Genomic DNA, 20,806 nt, shown 5'->3' with positions numbered 1-20,806 from the left:
AAGACAGCTGCCCAAAAGAAAAAAATTGGGGGCATATAAGAAGTGGGAGGAGAGGGAGGATGGTCTAAGCCATGGGAGGTAGAACTAGGAACTCTGAGAAAGGGATAAATGTCTTTCTTCAAACATTTTCCTAATTTAGGAATTAGGAAAACAGGGTATATAAACAGAAAAAAAAGAGCACAAGCCAACATATGGCTGTTTAGTGTTTAATTCTGAATAACAGGTATATGGGGATTATGTCTTCTTTGTACTTTACTGTATTTCAAAGCATGTATATTTTTAAGAAAATAAAAGGCAATGTAATTCCCCTCTTTTTCTGTCTTTTCAGAAATGCCTTGCCTTGCAGAATATGATGATGGCTTATGGTATAGAGCAAAGATTGTTTCCATTAAAGAATTTAATCCTCTAGCTGTCCTGGTACAATTTGTTGATTATGGATCAACTGAAAAGCTGACAGTAAACAGGTTAAAAAACAAAAAAGTAAACTTAGTCTATTTTTTTTTAATAATTAAAAATATTTTACTTCAAAAAGCTATTTTAGAGCTACTATTGGGAGTTTGTTTTTACTCTAAAAGTTATTCTTTATTGTGGTAAGATGTACATAACAAAATTTACTGTATCAAAGTTTTTAATGTAAAAAAAATTATTGTCATCCATTTTTAAGTATACAATTAATTGACATTAAATACATTCACAGTGTTGTACAACCACGCTATTGTCCATTTTCACAACTTTTTCATAATCCCAAACAAAAACTCTGGACCCCTTAGTAACATTCTGTTCCCTTTCTCTCAGCTCCCAGTGAGTCCTCTTCTGCTCTGTATGAATCTACTTAAATTCTTCATACAAACATAATGATATAATATTTGCCTTTTTATGTCTGGCTTATTTTACTTAGAATAACGTTTTCAGAGTTCATCCAGTTGTAGCTTGTCAGAATTTCATTATTTTTACAATTAAGTAATATTCCATTGTACATATACACCACATTTTGTTTATTCATCTCTTGATGGACACTTGGTATGTGAATAATACTTTGTGAACACTGACATAAAAAGAAGATCCATTTAAATTCCAGCTTTCAACTGTTTTAAGATATGTACCTCGAAATGGAATTGCAGGATCACATGGTAATTTCATGTTTAACTTTTTGAGGAAATGCCAAAGTTTTCCATATCAGCTATACTATTTAACATTTTTACCAGCAACACACAGGAGTTCCATTTTCTCCACATCCTTGCCAACACTGTTATTTTTCCAAGTTTTGTTGTTATTTGTAATTATTTTTTTAATAATGATATAATATGCATATAAAATCTATCATCTTAACCATTTTTAAATGTATAGTTAAGTAGTGTTAACTCAATTTACATGGTTAGTGCAACCAGTCTCCAGAACTCTCTTCATTTTCAAAACTGAATCTAACTTTGTACCCATTAAATGATTCCACATTGTCCCTTCATCCAGCCCATCGGCCACCATTCTGCTTTCCACCTCTATGAACTTGATTATTGTAGGAATATCTCACATCTTTTTCTGTCTTATTTCACTTAGCATAATGTCAAGGATCAACCATGTTATAGCATGTGTTAGAAATTTCTTCCTTTTTACAGCTGAATAATATTCCATCATATGTATTTAACACATTTTATTTATCCACACACCCATCAGTGGATATTTGACTACTGTGAATGATGTTATGAAAATGTACATACAAATAACTCTTTACAACCCTGCTTTCAGTATACTTAGAAGTGGAGTCACTGGATAATATGCTAATTATTATTAGTATTTGGAGGAACCACCAAACTTCCCCAGCAGCATTTTACATTCCCACCAAATGTCCAAGGATTCCAGTTTCTGTCTATATCCTCACTAACACTTGTTATCTTCTGGGCGGTATTTTGGTTTTTTTTTAATAGTAGCCATGCTAATGGGTATGAGGTGATATCATATATGGCTTTCATTGGCATTTCCCTGATGATTAGTGATGTTGAACATCTTTTCATGTGCTTGTTGGCCATTTACAGCTCTTTGGAGAAATATCATTTTTAACGTGAACATATTTTCTCTCATTCTGCAAGGTGCCTTTTCACTCTATTGATTGTGCCTTTTGCATAGTTTTAAGTTTTGATATAACTGAATTTTCTTCTTCTGTTGCCTGTGCTCTTGGTGTCATATCAAAGAAATCACCGCCAAATCCAACATCATAAAGTTTTCCCCTAATTGTGACATTAACATTTTTTTAAATAGGTTTTTTTTAATTATTCTTAAAAAAAAAATTTTTTTTAATTTTAGAATTTCTTTGTGACAGACTGCGTCAAATCCCTCTTCATCTTATGCAGTATCCAGCCCGAGCCATAAAGGTTCTCTTGGCAGGGTTTAAACCACCCTTGAGAGATGTAGGAAAGACAAGAATACCATATTGTCCGAAGTGGAGCATGGAAGCATTGTGGGCCATGATAGACTGTCTACAAGGAAAACAGCTTTATGCTTCTTCCATGGTAAGTATCTGTCTTAACTGACCAAGATTCTTTTGAAGGTATTTCAAGGATCCTTAGTAATTTTCTAAAGTGCTTTACATGTAAAATGCTTTAAAGTTTATAATGCTGTAAATACTATAGGATTAATTTTAAGGCTGCTTCAAACAATGTCTTAGTTTTATATAATTTATACTTAAGCTTTTGATTAGCCCTCCAATGATATAAAATATCAGGGATGTAATGACTAAGATATAAAATGATCCAGATGAATATTCTATAACTAAAGAACAGATAAGTCAATGAGGTTCTCAAGGCAAGAATACTGCAGTGGTTTGCCATTCCCTTCTCCAGGGGACCACATTCTGTCAGACCTCTCCACCATGACCTGTCCATCTTGGGTGGCCCCAAACGGCATGGCTTAGTTTCATTGATTTAGACAAGGCTGTGGTCCGTGTGATCAGATTGGCTAGTTGTCTGTGATTGTGGTTTCAGTGTCTGCCCTCTGATCCCCTCTCTCAATGCCTACCTTCTTACTTGGGTTTCTCTTACCTTGGACGTGGGGTATCTCTTCATGGCTGCTCCAGCAAAGCACAGCCGCTGATCCTTACAGCAGCTGAAGTCAAGCGGGCCTTAGGAAGCATCACTACGAACAAAGCTAGTGGAGGTGATGGAATTCCAGTTGAGCTATTTCAAACCCTAAAAGATGATGGTGTGAAAGTGCTGCACTCAATACGCCAGCAAATTTGGAAAACTCAGCAGTGGCCACAGGACTGGAAAAAGTCAGTTTTCATTTCAATCCCAAAGAAAGGCAATGCCAAAGAATGCTCAAACTACTGCACAATTTCACTCATCTCACACACTAGTAAAGTGATGCTTAAAATTCTCCAAGCCAGGCTTCACCAATATGTGAACCATGAACTTCCAGAAGTTCAAGCTGGTTTTAGAAAAGGCAGATGAACCAGAGATCAAATTGTCAACATTCGCTGGATCATCGAAAAAGCAAGAGAGTTCCAGAAAAACATCTATTTCTGCTTTATTGACTATGCCAAAGCCTTTGACTGTGTGGATCACAATAAACTGTGGAAAATTCTGAAAGAGATGGGAATACCAGACCACCTGACCTGCCTCTTGAGAAACCTATATGCAGGTCAGGAAGCACCAGTTAGAACTGGACATGGAGCAACAGACTGGTTCCAAATAGGAAAAGGAGTACGTCAAGGCTGTATATTGTCACCCTGCTTATTTAACTTCTATGCAGAGTACATCATGAGAAACGCTGGGCTGGAAGAAGCACAAGCTGGAATCAAGACTGCCGGGAGAAATGTCAATAACCTCAGATATGCAGATGACACCACCCTTATGGCAGAAAGTTAAGAACTAAAGAGTCTCTTGATGAAAGTGAAAGAGGAGAGTGAAAAAGTTGGCTTACAGCTCAACATTCAGAAAACTTAAGATCATGGCACCTGGTCCCATCACTTAATGGCAAATAGATGGGGAAACAGTGGCTGACTTCATTTTTCCAGGCTCCACAATCACTGTAGATGGTGATTGCAGCCATGAAATTAAAAAACACTTACTCCTTGGAAGAAACGTTATGACCAACCTAGATAGCATATTAAAAAGTGGAGACATTACTTTTGTCAACAGAGGTCCGTCTAGTCAAGGCTGTGGTTTTTCCAGTGGTCATGTATGGATGTGAGATTTGGACTATAAAGAAACCTGAGCGCCAAAGAATTGATGCTTTTGAACTGTGGTGTTGAGAAGACTCTTGAGAGTCCCTTGGACTGTGAGATCCAACCAGTCCATCCTAAAGGAGATCAGTCCTGGATGTTTATTGGGAGGACTGAGGTTAAAGCTGAAACTCCAATACTTTGGTTACCTGATGTGAAGAGTTGACTCATTTGAAAAGACCCTGATGCTGGGAAAGACTGAGGACAGAAGGAGAAGGGGATAACAGAGGATGAGATGGTTGGATGGCATCACCAACTCAATGGACATGGGTTTGGGTGGACTCCAGGAGTTGGTGATGGACAGGGAGGCCTGGTGTGCTGCGGTTCATGGGGTCGCAAAGAGTCAGACACAACTGAGCAACTGAACTGAAGTCAATGACACTGTTTCCACTGTTTCCCCATCTATTTCCCATGAAGTGATGGGACCAGATGCCATGATCTTAGTTTTCTGAATGTTGAGCTGTAAGCCAACTTTTTCACTCTCCTCTTTCACTTTCATCAAGAGGCTTTTTAGTTCCTTTTCACTTTCTGCCATAAGGGTGGTGTCATCTGCATATCTGAGTTATTGATATTTCTCCTGGCAATCTTGCAGATGGTGATTGCAGCCATGAAATTAAGACGCTTACTCCTTGGAAGGAAAGTTATGACCAACCTAGATAGCATATTGAAAAGCAGAGACATTACTTTGCCAACAAAGGTCTGTCTAGTCAAGGCTGTGGTTTTTCCAGAAGTTACGTATGGATGTGAGAGTTGGACTGTCAAGAAAGCTGAGCGCCAAAGAATTGATGTTTTTGAACTGTGGTGTTGGAGAAGACTCTTGAGAGTCCCTTGGACTGCAAGGAGATCCAACCAGTCGATTCTAAAGGAGATCAGTCCTGGGTGTTCTTTGGAAGGACTGATGCTAAAGCTGAAACTCTGGTACTTTGGTTACCTCATGCAAAGAGTTGACTCTATTGGAAAAGACTCTGATGTTGGGAGGGATTGGGGGCAGGAGAAGGGGACGACAGAGGATGAGATGGCTGGATGGCATCACCGACTCGATGGACATGAGTTTGAGTGAACTCTGGGATTTGGTGATGGACAGGGAGGCCTGGTGTGCTGCAATTCATGGGGTCGCAAAGTGTCTGACACGACTGAGCGACTGAACTGAACTGAGTTCAATGAGGGAACGTGTAAACCATTAATACAAGTAGAATGAATGAAGTGTTATCAAACAAGTACAGGTATTTGGGGGTGAGACGTAGGGAGAAGCAGGAATGATTTCTATTTGAAGAGATTGGAATATGGTATTTGAGCCCCTGCCCAGTAGAGTACCACAGGGGAAAAGTAACATTTAAACTGCGTCCTAAAAGTTGGAAAAATTAGAACGGAATTGTGGTCAAAATCAGAGAAAGTGGTTTTCAGAGTACTCATACTAAGTTTGAATTGTTTAATGTAGTAGAACTGTATGAAAAGGTTCAAATAAGAAAACCCAGGTCATGCTCAGTATTAATATGCTTTCTACTTTAGAGGCTTAGACACAAAAGGGAGACCCACAGACTCTGACCTGTACCCATGTTTAATAACACAGCTGTTTTAAAACTGGAAAATTATACACCAAAACTCTGCTGTTTTTAAGTGTCATAAAATCTAGTATTTATATATTTTATGTATTATAAAATCTAATATTTTATATATTTAAATATTACAAAATCTTCTGGAATGACAACACAAGTGGTGCAGCAGCTCTCCCTTTAGATGCAAACATGTTCTTCAGTTCAGCTTCATCCTCACCACTGTTGTTTCAGCCCAACTTGCTCTGATTTGAGGACCTGAGATTTGGGGATTTCTGATATATTGGCTGTGGCAAAAATGAGCTCTTAATGTAGTAGTGCGGTTATTAGAAAGTGCTTTTTGAAAATCTCTGTACATATCACACTCCTGTGTGTGCAGTAGTGTAAAGAGCTTATGCAAGGTTTCTCTCAAGAAGCCAGTGAAAATACTAGCAGACCAAGTAAGTGTTCTTACAAATACATGTGTATTCACCTCATGAACAACAATCAAAATGTGGTGTGTGCATAAAGGTATGCTTTATGTGTACAGTGCAAATGAATTTTAACAAGGAAGGTACTATGAGAGCCCACTGGCTCAATCCAGGAAAACTTTGGGGATGAGTTCCATTTCAAATAAAGAAGACAGAAAGAATGGAATTTAGCAAGAAACCATCACAAATACCTTTGAAAGGACATAGTACAAATTTATAAACAAACTTAGAGAATGCCTTGTCTCTCTTGCCAGCTGTAGGAGGAACAGGCAGCAAAGACATGATGGTATTTTCTTGACAAAGATCTTTTCATTTTAGGCTCAGGTACCAGAACAAATGGTGACTTTATATGAAGATAAACAGTATCCAATTCATATGTCATTAGTAGAAATGGGGCTTGCAGACCGAGATGAATGATGTAAGTACCATGATTTCTTGTTCATCCTTACGGTCAGCTTTAGGCACAGCACTGACACAGCAGAGGTTCACATTGTTTCTCAAAGGAATGACAACCAAGCTCAATAAGAATCTCTCTTCTAGGTTTCTCCTTAATAAGCCCTTCTAAACTACTGAGTGTCAGTATCAGAAAGGTTCCATAGTTGTGAAAATGCTGGGATTGAACAGCTGTCCTGATTGATCATGGTACCAAATAGTTTTGGGGCGTAAGGAGGAGACCAGCACTGAAAATAATTCAAGCTCATAACTCTTACCTCTGCATACGGTACTACTGGATAACCAGTGTCCTAATAACAAACATTATTAGGGTTAATCGGTAAACAGCTCACACTCTATTCATTCACATAAGTGTAACACACGATTTAGTAACTAGATTTGAACATTAAGCACAGGTTTAAAATAACACATTCTGTTTTTCAGGTATACAGTACAGAGCATCTGTAGCAGCCCAGAAGAAAGTTTTCTGTTACAGTGTAGACCATTTCAGGCTTATTTCCTTCACTTGTTCTGCAATATTGCTGGGCTTTTTTTTTTTTTCCTTCCTTACATGTTGAACTGTTAAGAACTGTTTGAAAAAAGTTAATAAATATTTGCTTTCCTGTTTGAAAAAAGTTAATAAATATTTGCTTTCCAAGTATTTACTTATTTTAATTTTTATATTTTAGCCACATTAGGAAAAATATTTCCTATATATTCAGTTTAAGAAATAAGACACTGTCAGCACAGGTGTAGGCACCTGTTCTACCCTTCCCCAATCATTCTCTTACCTACAAACGAGGTGAATACTGTGAGTTTGGCATTTATTGTGCTTATATACCTTGGAGAAGGGCATGGCAACCCACTCCAGTATTCTTGCCTGGAGAATCCCATGGACAGAGGAGCCTGGTGGGCTACAGTCCATGTGGTTGCAAAGAGTAGAACACGACTGAAGCAACTTAGCACATGCTTATATATGTCTTTATAATTTTACTGTATATGTAAGCATCCATAAACAATATATAGTTCCGTATATTTTTTTAAGTATCACACAGTTGCCTTTCCCCCTACTTAAGAGTCTTTTATCCACACTGATATGCATAGCTGTTTTATTCACTTGCATTGTTACATCCCTCTATGCACATAATTTATTCTGTTAGATCTTGAGGTTGTTACCAGTTTTTTCTCAATTAGAGTTATTCTACAGTAAGACCCTCTCTGTACCTATGAGTGGTTTTCTAGTGAATATACTAATGGAATTTACTAAGTCCTGAGGTAATTGTTTTTCAAACTAACTCTACCATTAGTAGTCTTGAGTTCCTTGCTGACATGCAGTGTGGCCAGACCATTATTAGCCAGTTTATGATACAAGAGATACATCATTTTTGTCATATGCATTCACTGGTTTAGTTGCTTGTTTATTGCTCATTCATATCTTTTGTAATTTTAACTAGTAAGGCTTCTTAATGTATTTGGGTTATTAATCCTTTGTCAGATATGTGTATCTTTTCCTAGTCTGTGACTTTTCTTTTTGGGGTATCTTTGGACAAACTTTTGACTCATTAACCTTTAAGATTTGTGCTGTATCTCATTTAAAAGTCTTTCTCAAGGGTGGACCTTGTGATCTAGGGGTTAGAATTTGGCACATTCACTGACGTGACCTGAGTTCATTCCTGGGTTGGGGAACCTGAGATCCCAGAAGCTGTACAGCATGGGCCCCCCAACCAGAAACAAAAATGGCCTTCTATCCTGAGGTTAAGTCGCTCAGTTGTGTCCGACTTTTGCAACCCCATGAATTGCAGCATGCCAGGCCTCCCTGTCCATCACCAACTCCAAGAGTTCACCCAAACTCATGTCCATCGAGTCGGTGATGCCATCCAGCCATCTCATCCTCTGTTGTCCCCTTCTCCTCCTGCCCCCAGTCCCTCCCAGCATCAGTCTTTTCCAGTGAGTCAACTCTTTGCATGAGGTGGCCAAATTATTGGAGTTTCAGCTTTAGCATCATTCCTTCCAAAGAACACCCAGGACTGATCTCCTTTAGAATCGACTGGTTGGATCTCCTTGCAGTCCAAGGGACTCTCAAGAGTCTTCTCTAACACCACAGTTCAAAAGCATCAATTCTTTGGTGCTCAGCTTTCTTCACAGTCCAACTTTCACATCCATACATGACCACTGGAAAAACCACAGCCTTGACTAGACCGACCTTTGTTGGCAAAGTAATGTCTCTGCTTTTCAATATGCTATCTAGGTTGGTCATAACTTTCCTTCCAAGGAGTAAGCGTCTTTTAATTTCATGGCTGCAATCACCATTTGCAGTGATTTTGGAGCCCAAAAAAATAAAGTCTGACACTGTTTCCCCATCTATTTCCCATGAAGTGATGGGACCAGATGCCATGATCTTAGTTTTCTGAATGTTGAGCTTTAAGCCAGCTTTTTCACTCTCCTCTTTCACTTTCATCAAGAGGCTTTTTAGTTCCTCTTCACTTTTCTGCCATAAGGGTGGTGTCATCTGCATATCTAAGGTTATTGACATTTCTCCCGGCAGTCTTGATTCCAGCTTGTGCTTCTTCCAGCCCAGCGTTTCTCATGATGTACTCTGCATAGAAGTTAAACAAGCAGGGTGACAATATACAGCCTTGACGTACTCCTTTCCCTATTTGGAACCAATCTGTTGTTCATGTCCAGTTCTAACTGGTGCTTCCTGATCTGCATATAGGTTTCTCAAGAGGCAGGTCAGGTGGTCTGATATTCCCATCTCTTTCAGAATTTTCCACAGTTTATTTTGATCCACACAGTCAAAGGCTTTGGCATAGTCAATAAAGCAGAAATAGATGTTTTTCTGGAACTCTCTTGCTTTTTCGATGATCCAGCGAATGTTGACAATTTGATCTCTGGTTCATCTGCCTTTTCTAAAACCAGCTTTTCTAAATCCTGAGGTTACGTAAATATAATTCCTTATTTTCTCTGAAAACTTATAACACTGCCTGGTTGTTTCTCAGGCCCCGCCTTTCTCACGTGTCCTGTTTTGACCAGGTATCACCCTCATTACAGCTGCTTTGTCCTCCCATGAGATCTGCACTAGCAGAATGAACTCTTCCTACCTGTTTGACTGATTGACTTACTTCTATATTCCGTTTTCACTTCGCATTCTTTGACCTTGGTGGTAGATATTATAATGCTTTAATTTCAGCACTGATTGAGTATAGTAATAGTGAGTGGAGAAATGATTCCTCCTTCAGTGATGTTTCTGAGCATAACCTTGATAGGGCTGACAGGCAGTAGGAAAATCTGTGTGATAAAAACTATGTGATACTGTATTTCTTGTACTTCCTGGTTTTCATAGCCATCACCAACCACAGAAAGCATCCCCTTATTAAAGTCTATGCTGCTTATGACCATAGGAGACAAGGGAGGTGAATTAAAAATGAAAGCTGCCCTGTTCATTTCAAACATAAAAAGCAAGAAGTTTTATACTCCAAAGTCTTTTCTATTTATTTATATACACACACAGACACGCACACACACAGAATATATAAATTAAACCACAGAATCCACAAGAAATGTACATTTCTTTTTAACAAGAAAATCAAGTTAGTGTCATTTCATGATGAGTCACATTGAGTCAGACTGAGTTTCATGACAGTTTTGTGTCCATGAGAACATTACCATCCTTGTCTTTCATCCTTACTCGACCAGATGTATACTTGGTCTCCTGATGCCCGTTTGTGTACACAGTTTTCACAGTGCCGTCTGGATACTCCCGTCTCTTGAACTGGGCCGTATGCAGTTCTCTTTGGCCATTATTAAACTCTATGATTTTGTTGCCATCTCTGTAAATTTTAAATAGAATTTAATTCCTTTATAAAAACATGAAGATTACAGCAGGAGAAATCTGGCAGTTACTCCTTCTCCAAGAATATCCTTGGTCCTTATTTTAAGGATAATGTCCCATTATAAAACAAAGCTAGGGTGCAAAGTTGAGAAGTTGTCAACTTCTCAACACAGAATGTTTTTCTCTATTTTGGTTATTTCTCAAATTTCATATGAACACATATGTGGCTCTCTGCCACATACAAAGGTTAGAGAGCCACTGCTCTAGTAAACGTGTGGCCCTATGGTGTCTGCATCACCCATGAGCTCACTAGAAATGCCAATTATTTGAGTGGGGCCCAGCAACAAGCCCTTGAACAGTCCCTCCAGATTCAGATGCACCCTGAAGTTTGAAAACCACTGCTGTAAGTGAAAAACAAAAATAGCACAATTACCCTGAATGAATTGCACATTCAAAAACTGCTAAGAGAATAAAAGTTTTTATCACAAGAAAAACATGTAATTATGTGTAATGATGGATGTTAACTAGACTTTTGTGATCATTCTGCTATACAAATATCTAGTAAATTTTTGTGGTACACCTGAAACTAATGTCATATGTCAGTTACACCTCAATTTAAAAATGACAATCCTGAATGAACTAATAACATGGGATGTGTCTGAGTATAGATGAGAAAAGACTGGCCATGAGATTAAATAGATGGCTCTAGGGAAGTTTTCATAAGAGTCAAAATTGAGAAACTTCTGAGTTTTAACACTTGAAGATCAGATAGATGGCTCTAGGGAACTTTTCATAAGAGTCAAAATTGAGAAGTTTTTGAAATCTATACTGTACACATAAGCTTTTCCTCAAATTTTCTTTAGTTGAGCACCAGATAAAGACCACCAGATTTCAGACCACATTAAGGGAAAAAGTCATGACCATAAGGAGTTCCTACATTATTGCCAAGTTTACATCACATAATTCAAGTTAATGGGTACTTAACTGCTACACTCCAGGAAAGGAGGGTGAAACTAAAAACAGGACTGGATCTCACAAACTCTTCACTGTGGATTAAAGAAGTCATCTCTGACTTCAAGAAATTTAACATTCAGAAGGATAAAGAAAGAAATTGTTAATTTGGAATTGGCTTAGAGAGGCCAGAAGAGTAAAGTGCTTAGGCTGGGACAGGGAGACCCAGAAAATCAAAATACAGAGTCCAGTTATTCTTAAAAATTGACAGGGAAGCTTCCCTTCTGTGTCTCACTCACCGTTTTCAAATTTCACCAAACTTATTTCTAATAAGTATCTGCCATCCTCCTTTCGTGAAGTGTTCTTTAGACATCCTTCAAATCTCTAGGCTAAAGACTAAGCAAAATATTAGAATCCATTGGTCTCAAACTTGTCTAAAATTCTAAAGTGCTGCAAACACATCTTACCTGCTCTCAGATTCTGAACTCAACTAAAATGTTGAATGACTTATTAAAGTTTAAGATTTTTAAACTTCATTACTGATTGAAAGTTGAAAACTAGAAACCAACTTGACAGAAACCAACTTGACAGGTAACATACCTTTGTACTCTGACAACTGTACCATCTGGGAAAATGCTCTCTTCTTGTCCATCAGCAAACAAGTTTTTGATAGTCCGGTCAGGAAATGTGATTTCTTTTCTTCCATCTGGGAAATGTTTTTCTGTAAGAAAGGGGGTTATTATAAATATTTTATTTTTAAAGGAAGGAAGAATTTAATAGAACTGAGAGGGCAGAGCAGGTTCTCACCTATCTGGCCATTAGAGAAATGTAGAACTTCCAGCCCTTCTGGGAATGTGGTGTGGGCAGTCTGCGTGGCTGCATAGTAGTAGACCTGTAAAGACAAGGAGTCAGCGCTGCCGCTCCTTCAGGGGTGTTTATGCTACAGAGAAAACACCTGTGGAAACCTACCACTCTCCCGTCTGGCATGACCTGCTTGATGTCACCGTTGAAGAAAGTGACAGTGACGGTCTCCCCATCTGCACTCACTTCCTTTCGCGTTCCATTTGGAAACAACACAACGTGGCACCCGTTCTTATAAACCTTCTCTATCTACAAAAAAGAAAACCAAACTAGCAAAAATTTCCTGAGACCACGTGACAAAAACGTCCCTAATTCTTATAAATTGCCTACTTTGATATTTTTCATAATAAAAATTAAAATATTTCTCGGAGAGAAAAGTTCCAATTCAAAACAATCAACTTCACCTATTAGCACATCATGTCCATTCTTAAGTCACCTATTCCCCCCAAACTTTTCAGTTGTTTTTTTAGGCAACCTTCAGATTATCACTTCAGCTCTAAACACTTCAACAAATCTCTCTACTGGAACAGTCAGTAACCAAACTATTATCATCCCTAACAAGCTGTAATTCCCTCATTATATCATAACCTTCACACTGTTTTTCATAAATTCGCCCAAAAAAAAGGCTTTGTATGGTTTACTTGAATATGGATGAAAACAAGGTCCACACACACTTGGGTTGATGTGTCTCTCCGATCTCAATTTTTAATGGTCCCTTCGTTTCCCCATTTTAATGCCAACTGTTGAAGGAACGAAGTTACTGAACATATAGTACTGACCACATTCTGGATCTGGCCAATTGCTTTTCTATTTTTCTGTCAGTTAACATGTTCTCATATCCTATTTTTCCTTAAAAAACCCAGTAGTTACTCTCAAGGCTTGATTACATTCCAGGTGAATTATTCTGACGAGTGCCTTTTAGGTACAGCAGTGGGCTCTGTATGACAGCGTGTCCAGAAATCAGTAAGTATGCGGCTGCCTCACAACCTCAGCACTGACTGGGCGGTGGCATAAGACCCGTCAACCTTTCATCTGAGGTTTCAGCAGCCACTGATGACTGCTGCCAAGACCCTTCCTTTCATTAGACCTTCTACACTGGTGATATCCTAATTTCTCATTCCTCTTCTAAAAAAGAAAACCCTTCCTCATCAACAATTTGTTACCCGAAAGTAAAGTGTTGCTTTTGAACTGTGGTGCTGGAGAAGACTCTTGAGAGTCCTTGGACTGCAAGGAGATCCAACCAGTCCATCCTAAAGGAGATCAGTCCTGGGTGTTCACTGGAAGGACTGATGTTGAAGCTGGAACTCCAATACTTTGGCCACCTTGTGCGAAGAGCTGACATTTGAAAAGACCCTGATGCTGGGAAAGATTGACGGCAGGAGAAGGGGACGACAGAGGATGAGATGGTTGGAGGGCATCACCGACTCTATGGACATGGCTTTGGGTGGACTCCGGGAGTTGGTGATGGACAGGGAGGCCTGGCGTGCTGCAGTTCATGGGGTCACAAAGAGTCAGACACGACTGAGCAACTGAACTGAACTGAAAGAGTGTACAGGAAAACTACTTTAGGATAGAGGTAACAACTTCCTTCTGATTGCTGGTCTTTGTCCTTCACTCATTCCTCAGAATTCACAGTGAACTTCAACCTCATTTCTATTAAAGTGGATCAAAGAGCCTAAAAAAGTACATGTTCTAGAAACCTAAGGAAAAATCCCCTAACCACCACCTCAGTTACAAACCCTGTTTCTGTCCCTTCCCTTGTCCTTCATTCTTTAACTGGAGCACCCAGCCAGGCTGTTCCCACTCAGAACCTTTCCCAAGCACAGGAATAATACTGTTGGGCTGGGGCAGAGAAGCAGCTAATCCAGGAAACATTTAAGGAGGGGTAGGAGATCCAACCAGTCCATCCTAAAGGAGACCAGTCCTGGGTGTTCATTGGAAGGACTGATGAAGCTGAAACTCCAAAACTTTGACCACCTCATGTGAAGAGTTGACTCACTGGAAAAAACCCTGATGCTGGGAAGGATTGGGGGCAGGAGGAGAAAGGGACAACAGAGGATGAGATGGCTAGATGGCATCACCGACTCAATGCACGTGAGTTTGGGTGAACTCCAGGAGTTGGTGACGGACAGAGAGGCCTGGCGTGCTGTGATTCATGGGGTTGCAAAGAGTCGGACACAACTGAACGACTGAACTGAACTGAGGCTTTTACGAGTACTAGGGATTACCAAGGCTTTCAGCCGTATCTGGGGAAAGAACAAGAAGCTTAAACAATGAGACTGTACTCCTCCTCTTGTTGCATCTCTCAGAAATGGCAACTAAATGCATTTTCATTTATCAAGTGTTTTCAGAGGAGTCCAAAGGTTCAGCCTGAGGACATGAGCCAAAGCATTGAAGACCTTAAGCCCCATCAAGTCTCAACAGTCAATGATTTTAGAATCTGTTTCAACTATATTTTAACCCATGTCTATTTTTTATAAAAAAAAAAAAAAAGTAACCTTTCCATCAGGATGGGTGATTTCTCCCTCAATTTCTTCTTTTTCATCCTCCTCTTTATAGTCAGGATCTGGAAAGTTCACTGGTTCAGGCAGCTCCCTGGGTGAGGCCGTCTATAAGGACAGGAGGCTCTTAGTCTGTGCTATATGACATGTAATAAAAATCTCAAGCAGCTAAAACTTAACACTTATGTCCAAAAGCCAGATTTCACTATTACAGGATTCTATGGCTAGTGTTGGTGTTGTATAGAAAACCTTTATGATGTTAAGTAAAAAGCTTCCTTTATAAATGGAAACTTAAACCAGTTCACTCATCAACTGTAAGCCTAAGAAATATGTCTGAATATATAAGAACAAAGATTTACCTGTCCCTTCTCCGAGCTGCCTAAATCACGAGGCTCAGACTTGGATCTTTGAGATGGATTACCTGTTAGAATATTACTGTCAGAGTTAGTTTGATTATTTAATTGAAAGATTTTAGTTTACTCAATACTGTGGTCAAACATTTCCTTAGTTCACTCTTCTTTACCCGTTATTTAAGATAAGTTTTAGTATTTTTCTTTACTAATTCCTAGTTCTTCATTATATAAATTCAGATGCTTATTCAAATACTTAAGTCCTGATGACCAAGAAAGACAAAGACAGTATCTGTTTTCTGAAAGTTTACAACCTCTTTTTGGACAAAGAGACAACTGCTCAACCAACCTAACAGATAAACCTGAAGGTGCTCTGCAGACAGTCACCAGGGGCTTTAGTTAAGAGGGCAGAAATGGAGAACAAAGAGTGGAAGCATCCAGAAAGACAGAGAATCTGGCTTGAAAAAGAAACTGGATAGACCTAATGGCTGTGGTCTAAACTTTTTAGATCATGACCAATACACCCAATTATACTGTGTATTAGGAGTACACAATTTATAAAATAAGCACACATGCGTGTACGTGCTCACACATAGCACAGCAACAACAAACTGAAATTAGGTTAAAAAGGCACTAAAGTTCTAATACTGTCTTCCTATATACCAATGGATAGTAGTCCTAAATTTGAAGGGTTTCAAGCTCAAGTGCCAGGATCTGACTTAAATGTAAAAAACCAGAATGGATCCTGAATGCTCCAAGAATGGAGAAGAGCAGAGGTAGAGGGCCCACTAAGCAGGCTGTGGGCATCTGTGGAGATGGCAGTGTGTGTGCTGTGTCAAATAACAGACCCAAGGATCCCAAGTTGCCAGGTACTAGTAATTTCATACGGTTCAACCTACTTAATTGATTCAGAAAAACATCAACATCAGAGGAGATGCGTTTAAGGATGGATGGGAATGCAGGGGGGTGGGGAGTAAAGAGAAAAGGAATCAAGGAGCACACATAGGTTTTGGCTAAATGACCAGCTTCCCCCACGTCACAGGCACAAAAACCCAGCTCTGTGTTAACATCACCTCTGAATCCTGTAACCACCCTCCACGGAAGAGACTAATATCCTCATTTTATAGGCAGGAGGACTACCCATAAAGAAGTGAAATTCAACTACGTTAAAGAAAGTGGGCAACTTTTAAGGTGACATCAGCGTCATGGCAGCTAAGCCATTCCTCTTTCCCCTTAACAACTTGACATTTGTAACTGAACAAAAGAACCCCAGCGCCTTACCCCCAGGGATCTGGGGGGATTCTTGCCCACCTGTGCATCTGAAGATAGACCAGACCTCAGTGGGAGTTGTGGACCCAAGGGACTCAGCAAACCCGCCCCATCCCCACTCACTATGGGAGGAAAAACCTGGAGAGAGTGGACCTGAAGACGTCCAGGGTAGACGAGCAGGCTAGCAGGGCAGGACAGAGACGAGTTTATACGCAGAGCAGAGGGGAACCCGAGAGAGCTGCCCCCAGCCCAGGGGACAGTGCGTGGACCTGAGCTGTGTGGTGGTGGCAGACCACCTCTCCAGAGGAGGACACAGAAAGCTTGAGTGGAAGCACCTCCCCAGCCACCTGCCATGTGGCTCAGAAGCCGCTTTCTCTCCAGGAGCAGCTGAACTTCTGAGGAGGGCCCGGGCCTCCACAACTAGGGGGAGTCAGGAAAAGAGGAGGGGAGTCAGGAAAAGAGGAGGGGAGCAGGTAAGCACATAATGGGCACGGAAGGATGCAGCTCCTGCTGTCTACCGTCGGTCCACCCATGCCACTCAAGGATCGCCCCCTGGGCCCACAGGCACCTCAGGATCCTGAACCCACACCCCGACTGCTGCCAGCTCCTTGTGTGTCTGCTGGAGTGCTCAGAAGATAGGCCACAGTCAATCTGTGGACAGGAAAGGAAGCACAGACTTGAACTATGGCCCTACCTCCTGGAAAACGAAAGGTTTCTAGCAGCCAGCCTGGTGAATTGAAGGAACCAATGAAGTCATAAAAGCTTTGTTAAGGAAGTATCTGCTACTTCAAATTCTGGAGGTGAAGAATTCGATGATAGGTGAAGAATGCAACAGAGAGCATCTACTGCACAGCAGACCAGATGGAAAGAACAAGTGACTTGGGAAACACAAATTCAAGAATAATACAGCTAGAAAAGGAGATGAAACTAAGAGAGCCAACGAGAGCTATTGGATTCCCACTAGAAGGGCAAATACTTGATTAACTGTTGTTCCAGAAGAGGAGCGGCAGAAAGGGGCACAAAGTTTGAAGAAATCAGAGCTTTCATTATTTAAAGAAAGAATAGGTGAGAACTTCCTAAATCAATGATAATAAACCTTCAAGGCAGCCAGGGGAAAAAAAGAAGTAACTTATGAAGGCACAGTGTTAGGCTCTCAGTGGATTTCTCAGCAGAAACCCCACAGGCCAAGAGAGGAAAACGACATATCAAAGTATGAAACAAAACCTGCCCACCCAGACTACTTTATCCAGCAAAGTTATCCTTCAGATATGAAGGGGAAATAAAGGCTTTCCCAGACAAAAACTGAGGTAGTTCAGCATCACCTGACCTATAAGACACTGCATGAAATGCTGAAAGGAGATCTTCAAGTAGAAACAAAAAGATGCAAACTAACAACAAGACAACAGGAAAGTACACAACACATTGGTAATAAACGTGAACATGTACAGTCAGATTAAAAAAGAGAAAAAACCTAATTCACCTAATTATAGTATAACGTTTAAAGGAAAAGAATATTTTTTAAAACAACACCTATGGAATTCCCTGGAAGTCCAGTGGTGGGGACTCTGCACTTCCACTGTAGGACGTAAAGGTTCGGTCCCTACTGGAGGAACTAAGATCCCCGCATGCTGTGCAGTGCTGTGAAAAAACCAAAAACTCAAGCTACTGTAATGTTACTGAAATCAGAGCATAAAAAAGGCAAATTGTGACATCAAAACATAAAAGGTGGTGGAGCCTTTATAATGATAAGTTGCTAATAGCATACAGCAGATTGTTTTATCTATGAGATGTTTTATGTAGGTCACATGGTGACCGCAAGCAAAAATATAGAGTTGATTCACAAATACAACAAAACAAGAGATGAAGCACACCACCATGGGAAAAAATGTTTACAGAGGTAGGCAGAAACGGGGGAAAAAAGAAACAATGGAAATAGAAAACCAAAAGAAAGCAATCGATAGGATGGCAGTCATAAGTCCTTACATATCAATAATCAACTAATGTAAATGCCCATAGAACAGAATAGAAAACCCCCTACATATACAATTAACTAATACTCAACAAGGGAGTCAAGAACACCCAACGGGGGGAATGCACAGTCTCTTTATAAAGCAATGCAAAAACTGAACACATGCAGAAAAATGGAATTGGATCTCTCTCACACCACTCAAAATGAACTCAAAATGGATCAGTCTTAAACATAAGACCTGGTACTGTAGAAGTTCTAGAGCAAAACATAAGAAAGAAGCTCCTTAACAACAGTCTTGGCAATAATTTCTTGGATATAACATCAAAAGCACAAACACCAAAAGCAAAAACCATCGAACTTAAAAGTTTCTGCCCAGCAAAGAAACAATCAACAAATAACCTACAGAATGAGAGAAATTTTTTATAAACCATCTATCAAATTAAGAGTTTAATATACGGACATGACTGAGTGACTTCACTTTCATTTTTCACTTTCATGCATTGGAGAAGGAAATGGCAACCCACTGCAGTATTCTTGCCTGGAGGTTCCCAGGGATGGTAAAGCCTGGTGGGCTGCCGTCTATGGGGTCGCACAGAGTCGGACACGACTGAAGCAACTTAGCATAGCATACAAAATATATAAAGAACTCATGAGTGCATTTTAGTCATGTTCGACTCTGCGACCCTATGGACTGTAGCCCACCAGGCTCCTCTGTCCAAGGGATTCTCCAGACAAGAACACTGGAGTGGGGTCCCATACCTTTCTCCAGGGCATCTTCCCGACCATGGGATCAAACCCATGTCTCTTAGGTCTCCTGCCTTGGCAGGTGAGTTCTTTACCACTAGCACCACCTGGGAGGCCCTAAAGAACTCATACAACTCAATAATTAAAAAAACACAAAAAAATACAATTTAAAAATGGGTTGAGGGCTTTCTGTGCTGGTAGCACTCTCGCAAACATGGTGAACGTTCCTAAAAGCCGCTGAACTAAGTATGGCAAGCACCAGCCCCACAAAGTGACCCAGTAGAAGAAAAGCAAGGATTCTCTGCATCCCCAAGGAAAGTAGCATTATGACAGGAAGCAGAGGGGCTACTGTGGGCTGACTAAGCCGATTTTCCAGAAGAAGGCTAAAACTACAAAGACTGTACCAAGGCTTGAATACGTTGGGGTGTTGAGCCCAACTGCAGATCTAAGAGAATGCTCGTTATTAAGAGATGCAAGTATTTTGGGCTGGGAAGAGATAAGGGAAAGGGCCAAGTGATGCAGTTTTGAGCTTCATGTTTTGTTTTATTAAGAAGACAATAAAAATTTGAATTTATGTGCTTGCTTCGGCAGCACGTATACTAAAAATTTGAGATTGTTTTAAAAAAATAAAAATGGGCAGAGGAACTAACTAGACAATATTTTTAAACATGGTATCCAAATGTCCAAGAGGTACATGAAAAGATGCTCAACATCACTAATCTTGAGGGAAATGCATATCAATGGCTATCAAAAAAAAAAAAAAACCCAGACAAGTGATAACAAGTATTACCCTGTTAGGTAACACGGATGTGGAGAACAGGAAACCCTTGTACAATGGTGGTAGGAATACAAATTGGTACAGCCACTAGGGAACAGTATGCACATTTCCTCAAAAAATTAAAAACAGAATTACCAAACAAGTCAGCAATTCCACTTCTGAGTATATATATCCAAAGGAAATGGAAAACAGGATATTGAAGAGATACATGCATTCCCATGTTTACTGCAGTATTATTCACAACAGTCAAGATATGGAAATAACCTAAAGTGCCCTTCCATGAATGAATGAAGAAAATGTGGTACATATATACCGGGGAATATTGCTGTATGGTATAACGTACATGTGGAATTTCAAAAAGCCACACGTTAAAACAGAGAATAAAACAGTGGTTACTAAGGGCTAGGAGGTGGAAATTAGGGTATACCAACTTGCAGTGAGCTGTAAATAAGTCCTAGAGATAGAAAGCACAGTGTAGTGAACAACAATACTATGCTATAATCATCAAACCTGCTAAGAAGACTAGATCTTAATTATTCCAACCACTAAATAAGAAATCATAATTATGTGATTTAATAGAGGTGCTAGGTATGGACACATTGACAGTCACATTACAATATCTAAATCCATCAAATCAACATGATGTACACCTCAGATTTATACAATGTTATATGTCAGATATATTTCAATTTAAAAAGATACTTTTTATATCTTTAACATATTAAGAGTAAAAAAACAAGCTATACACTGGGAGAAGATACCTGCAATACATGAAACTGTTACAGGATTATGAGGATGTGGGGACCCTCCCACGAACAATAAAGAAAAAGACAACTCCACAAAATAAAGATCTCATCAATTTCTTCTCAAAAGATGAATTCTG

At 39.7% G+C, this 20,806-nt stretch overlaps 2 protein-coding genes and 1 pseudogene across 9 annotated transcripts in view; 2 read left to right on the top strand and 1 right to left on the bottom strand.

Moving 5' to 3' along the window:
- The window catches only part of RNF17 (ring finger protein 17), a 110,608-nt gene extending 103,364 nt beyond the window's left edge, over positions 1-7,244 (top strand). For 4 of the 5 annotated variants that reach the window (XM_019971872.2, XM_070800321.1, XM_070800320.1 and 1 more), the window contains exons 34-37: positions 329-464; positions 2,315-2,504; positions 6,555-6,654; positions 7,113-7,244. In XM_019971872.2, the coding sequence (XP_019827431.2) occupies positions 329-464; positions 2,315-2,504; positions 6,555-6,653 (425 nt within the window). In that variant the 3' untranslated portion in view covers position 6,654; positions 7,113-7,244. Of the gene's footprint in view, positions 1-328; positions 465-2,298; positions 2,505-6,554; positions 6,655-7,112 lie in introns of those variants that run through there. The other variant, XM_070800323.1, reaches the window with a different exon arrangement.
- Positions 7,245-8,606: 1,362 nt separating this feature from the next.
- The window catches only part of CPAP (centrosome assembly and centriole elongation protein), a 47,586-nt gene continuing 35,386 nt past the window's right edge, over positions 8,607-20,806 (bottom strand). Inside the window, exons 13-18 of one of the 4 annotated variants that reach the window (XM_070800324.1) lie at positions 15,173-15,234; positions 14,811-14,921; positions 12,421-12,561; positions 12,259-12,343; positions 12,052-12,172; positions 8,807-10,498 (exon numbers count right to left, since the gene is read on the bottom strand). In XM_070800324.1, coding sequence (XP_070656425.1) covers positions 10,303-10,498; positions 12,052-12,172; positions 12,259-12,343; positions 12,421-12,561; positions 14,811-14,921; positions 15,173-15,234 — 716 coding nt within the window. In that variant the 3' untranslated portion in view covers positions 8,807-10,302. Of the gene's footprint in view, positions 10,499-12,051; positions 12,173-12,258; positions 12,344-12,420; positions 12,562-14,810; positions 14,922-15,172; positions 15,235-20,806 lie in introns of those variants that run through there. The other 3 variants (XM_070800325.1, XR_011569765.1, XR_011569764.1) reach the window with 3 other exon arrangements.
- On the top strand, positions 19,360-19,883 carry LOC109566866 (large ribosomal subunit protein eL42-like; annotated as a pseudogene).

The sequence above is a fragment of the Bos indicus genome, chromosome 12 (genome assembly GCF_029378745.1).
Source record: "Bos indicus isolate NIAB-ARS_2022 breed Sahiwal x Tharparkar chromosome 12, NIAB-ARS_B.indTharparkar_mat_pri_1.0, whole genome shotgun sequence".
Lineage (NCBI taxonomy): Eukaryota > Metazoa > Chordata > Mammalia > Artiodactyla > Bovidae > Bos > Bos indicus.
This window is presented reverse-complemented; position numbering and strand designations above follow the sequence as displayed.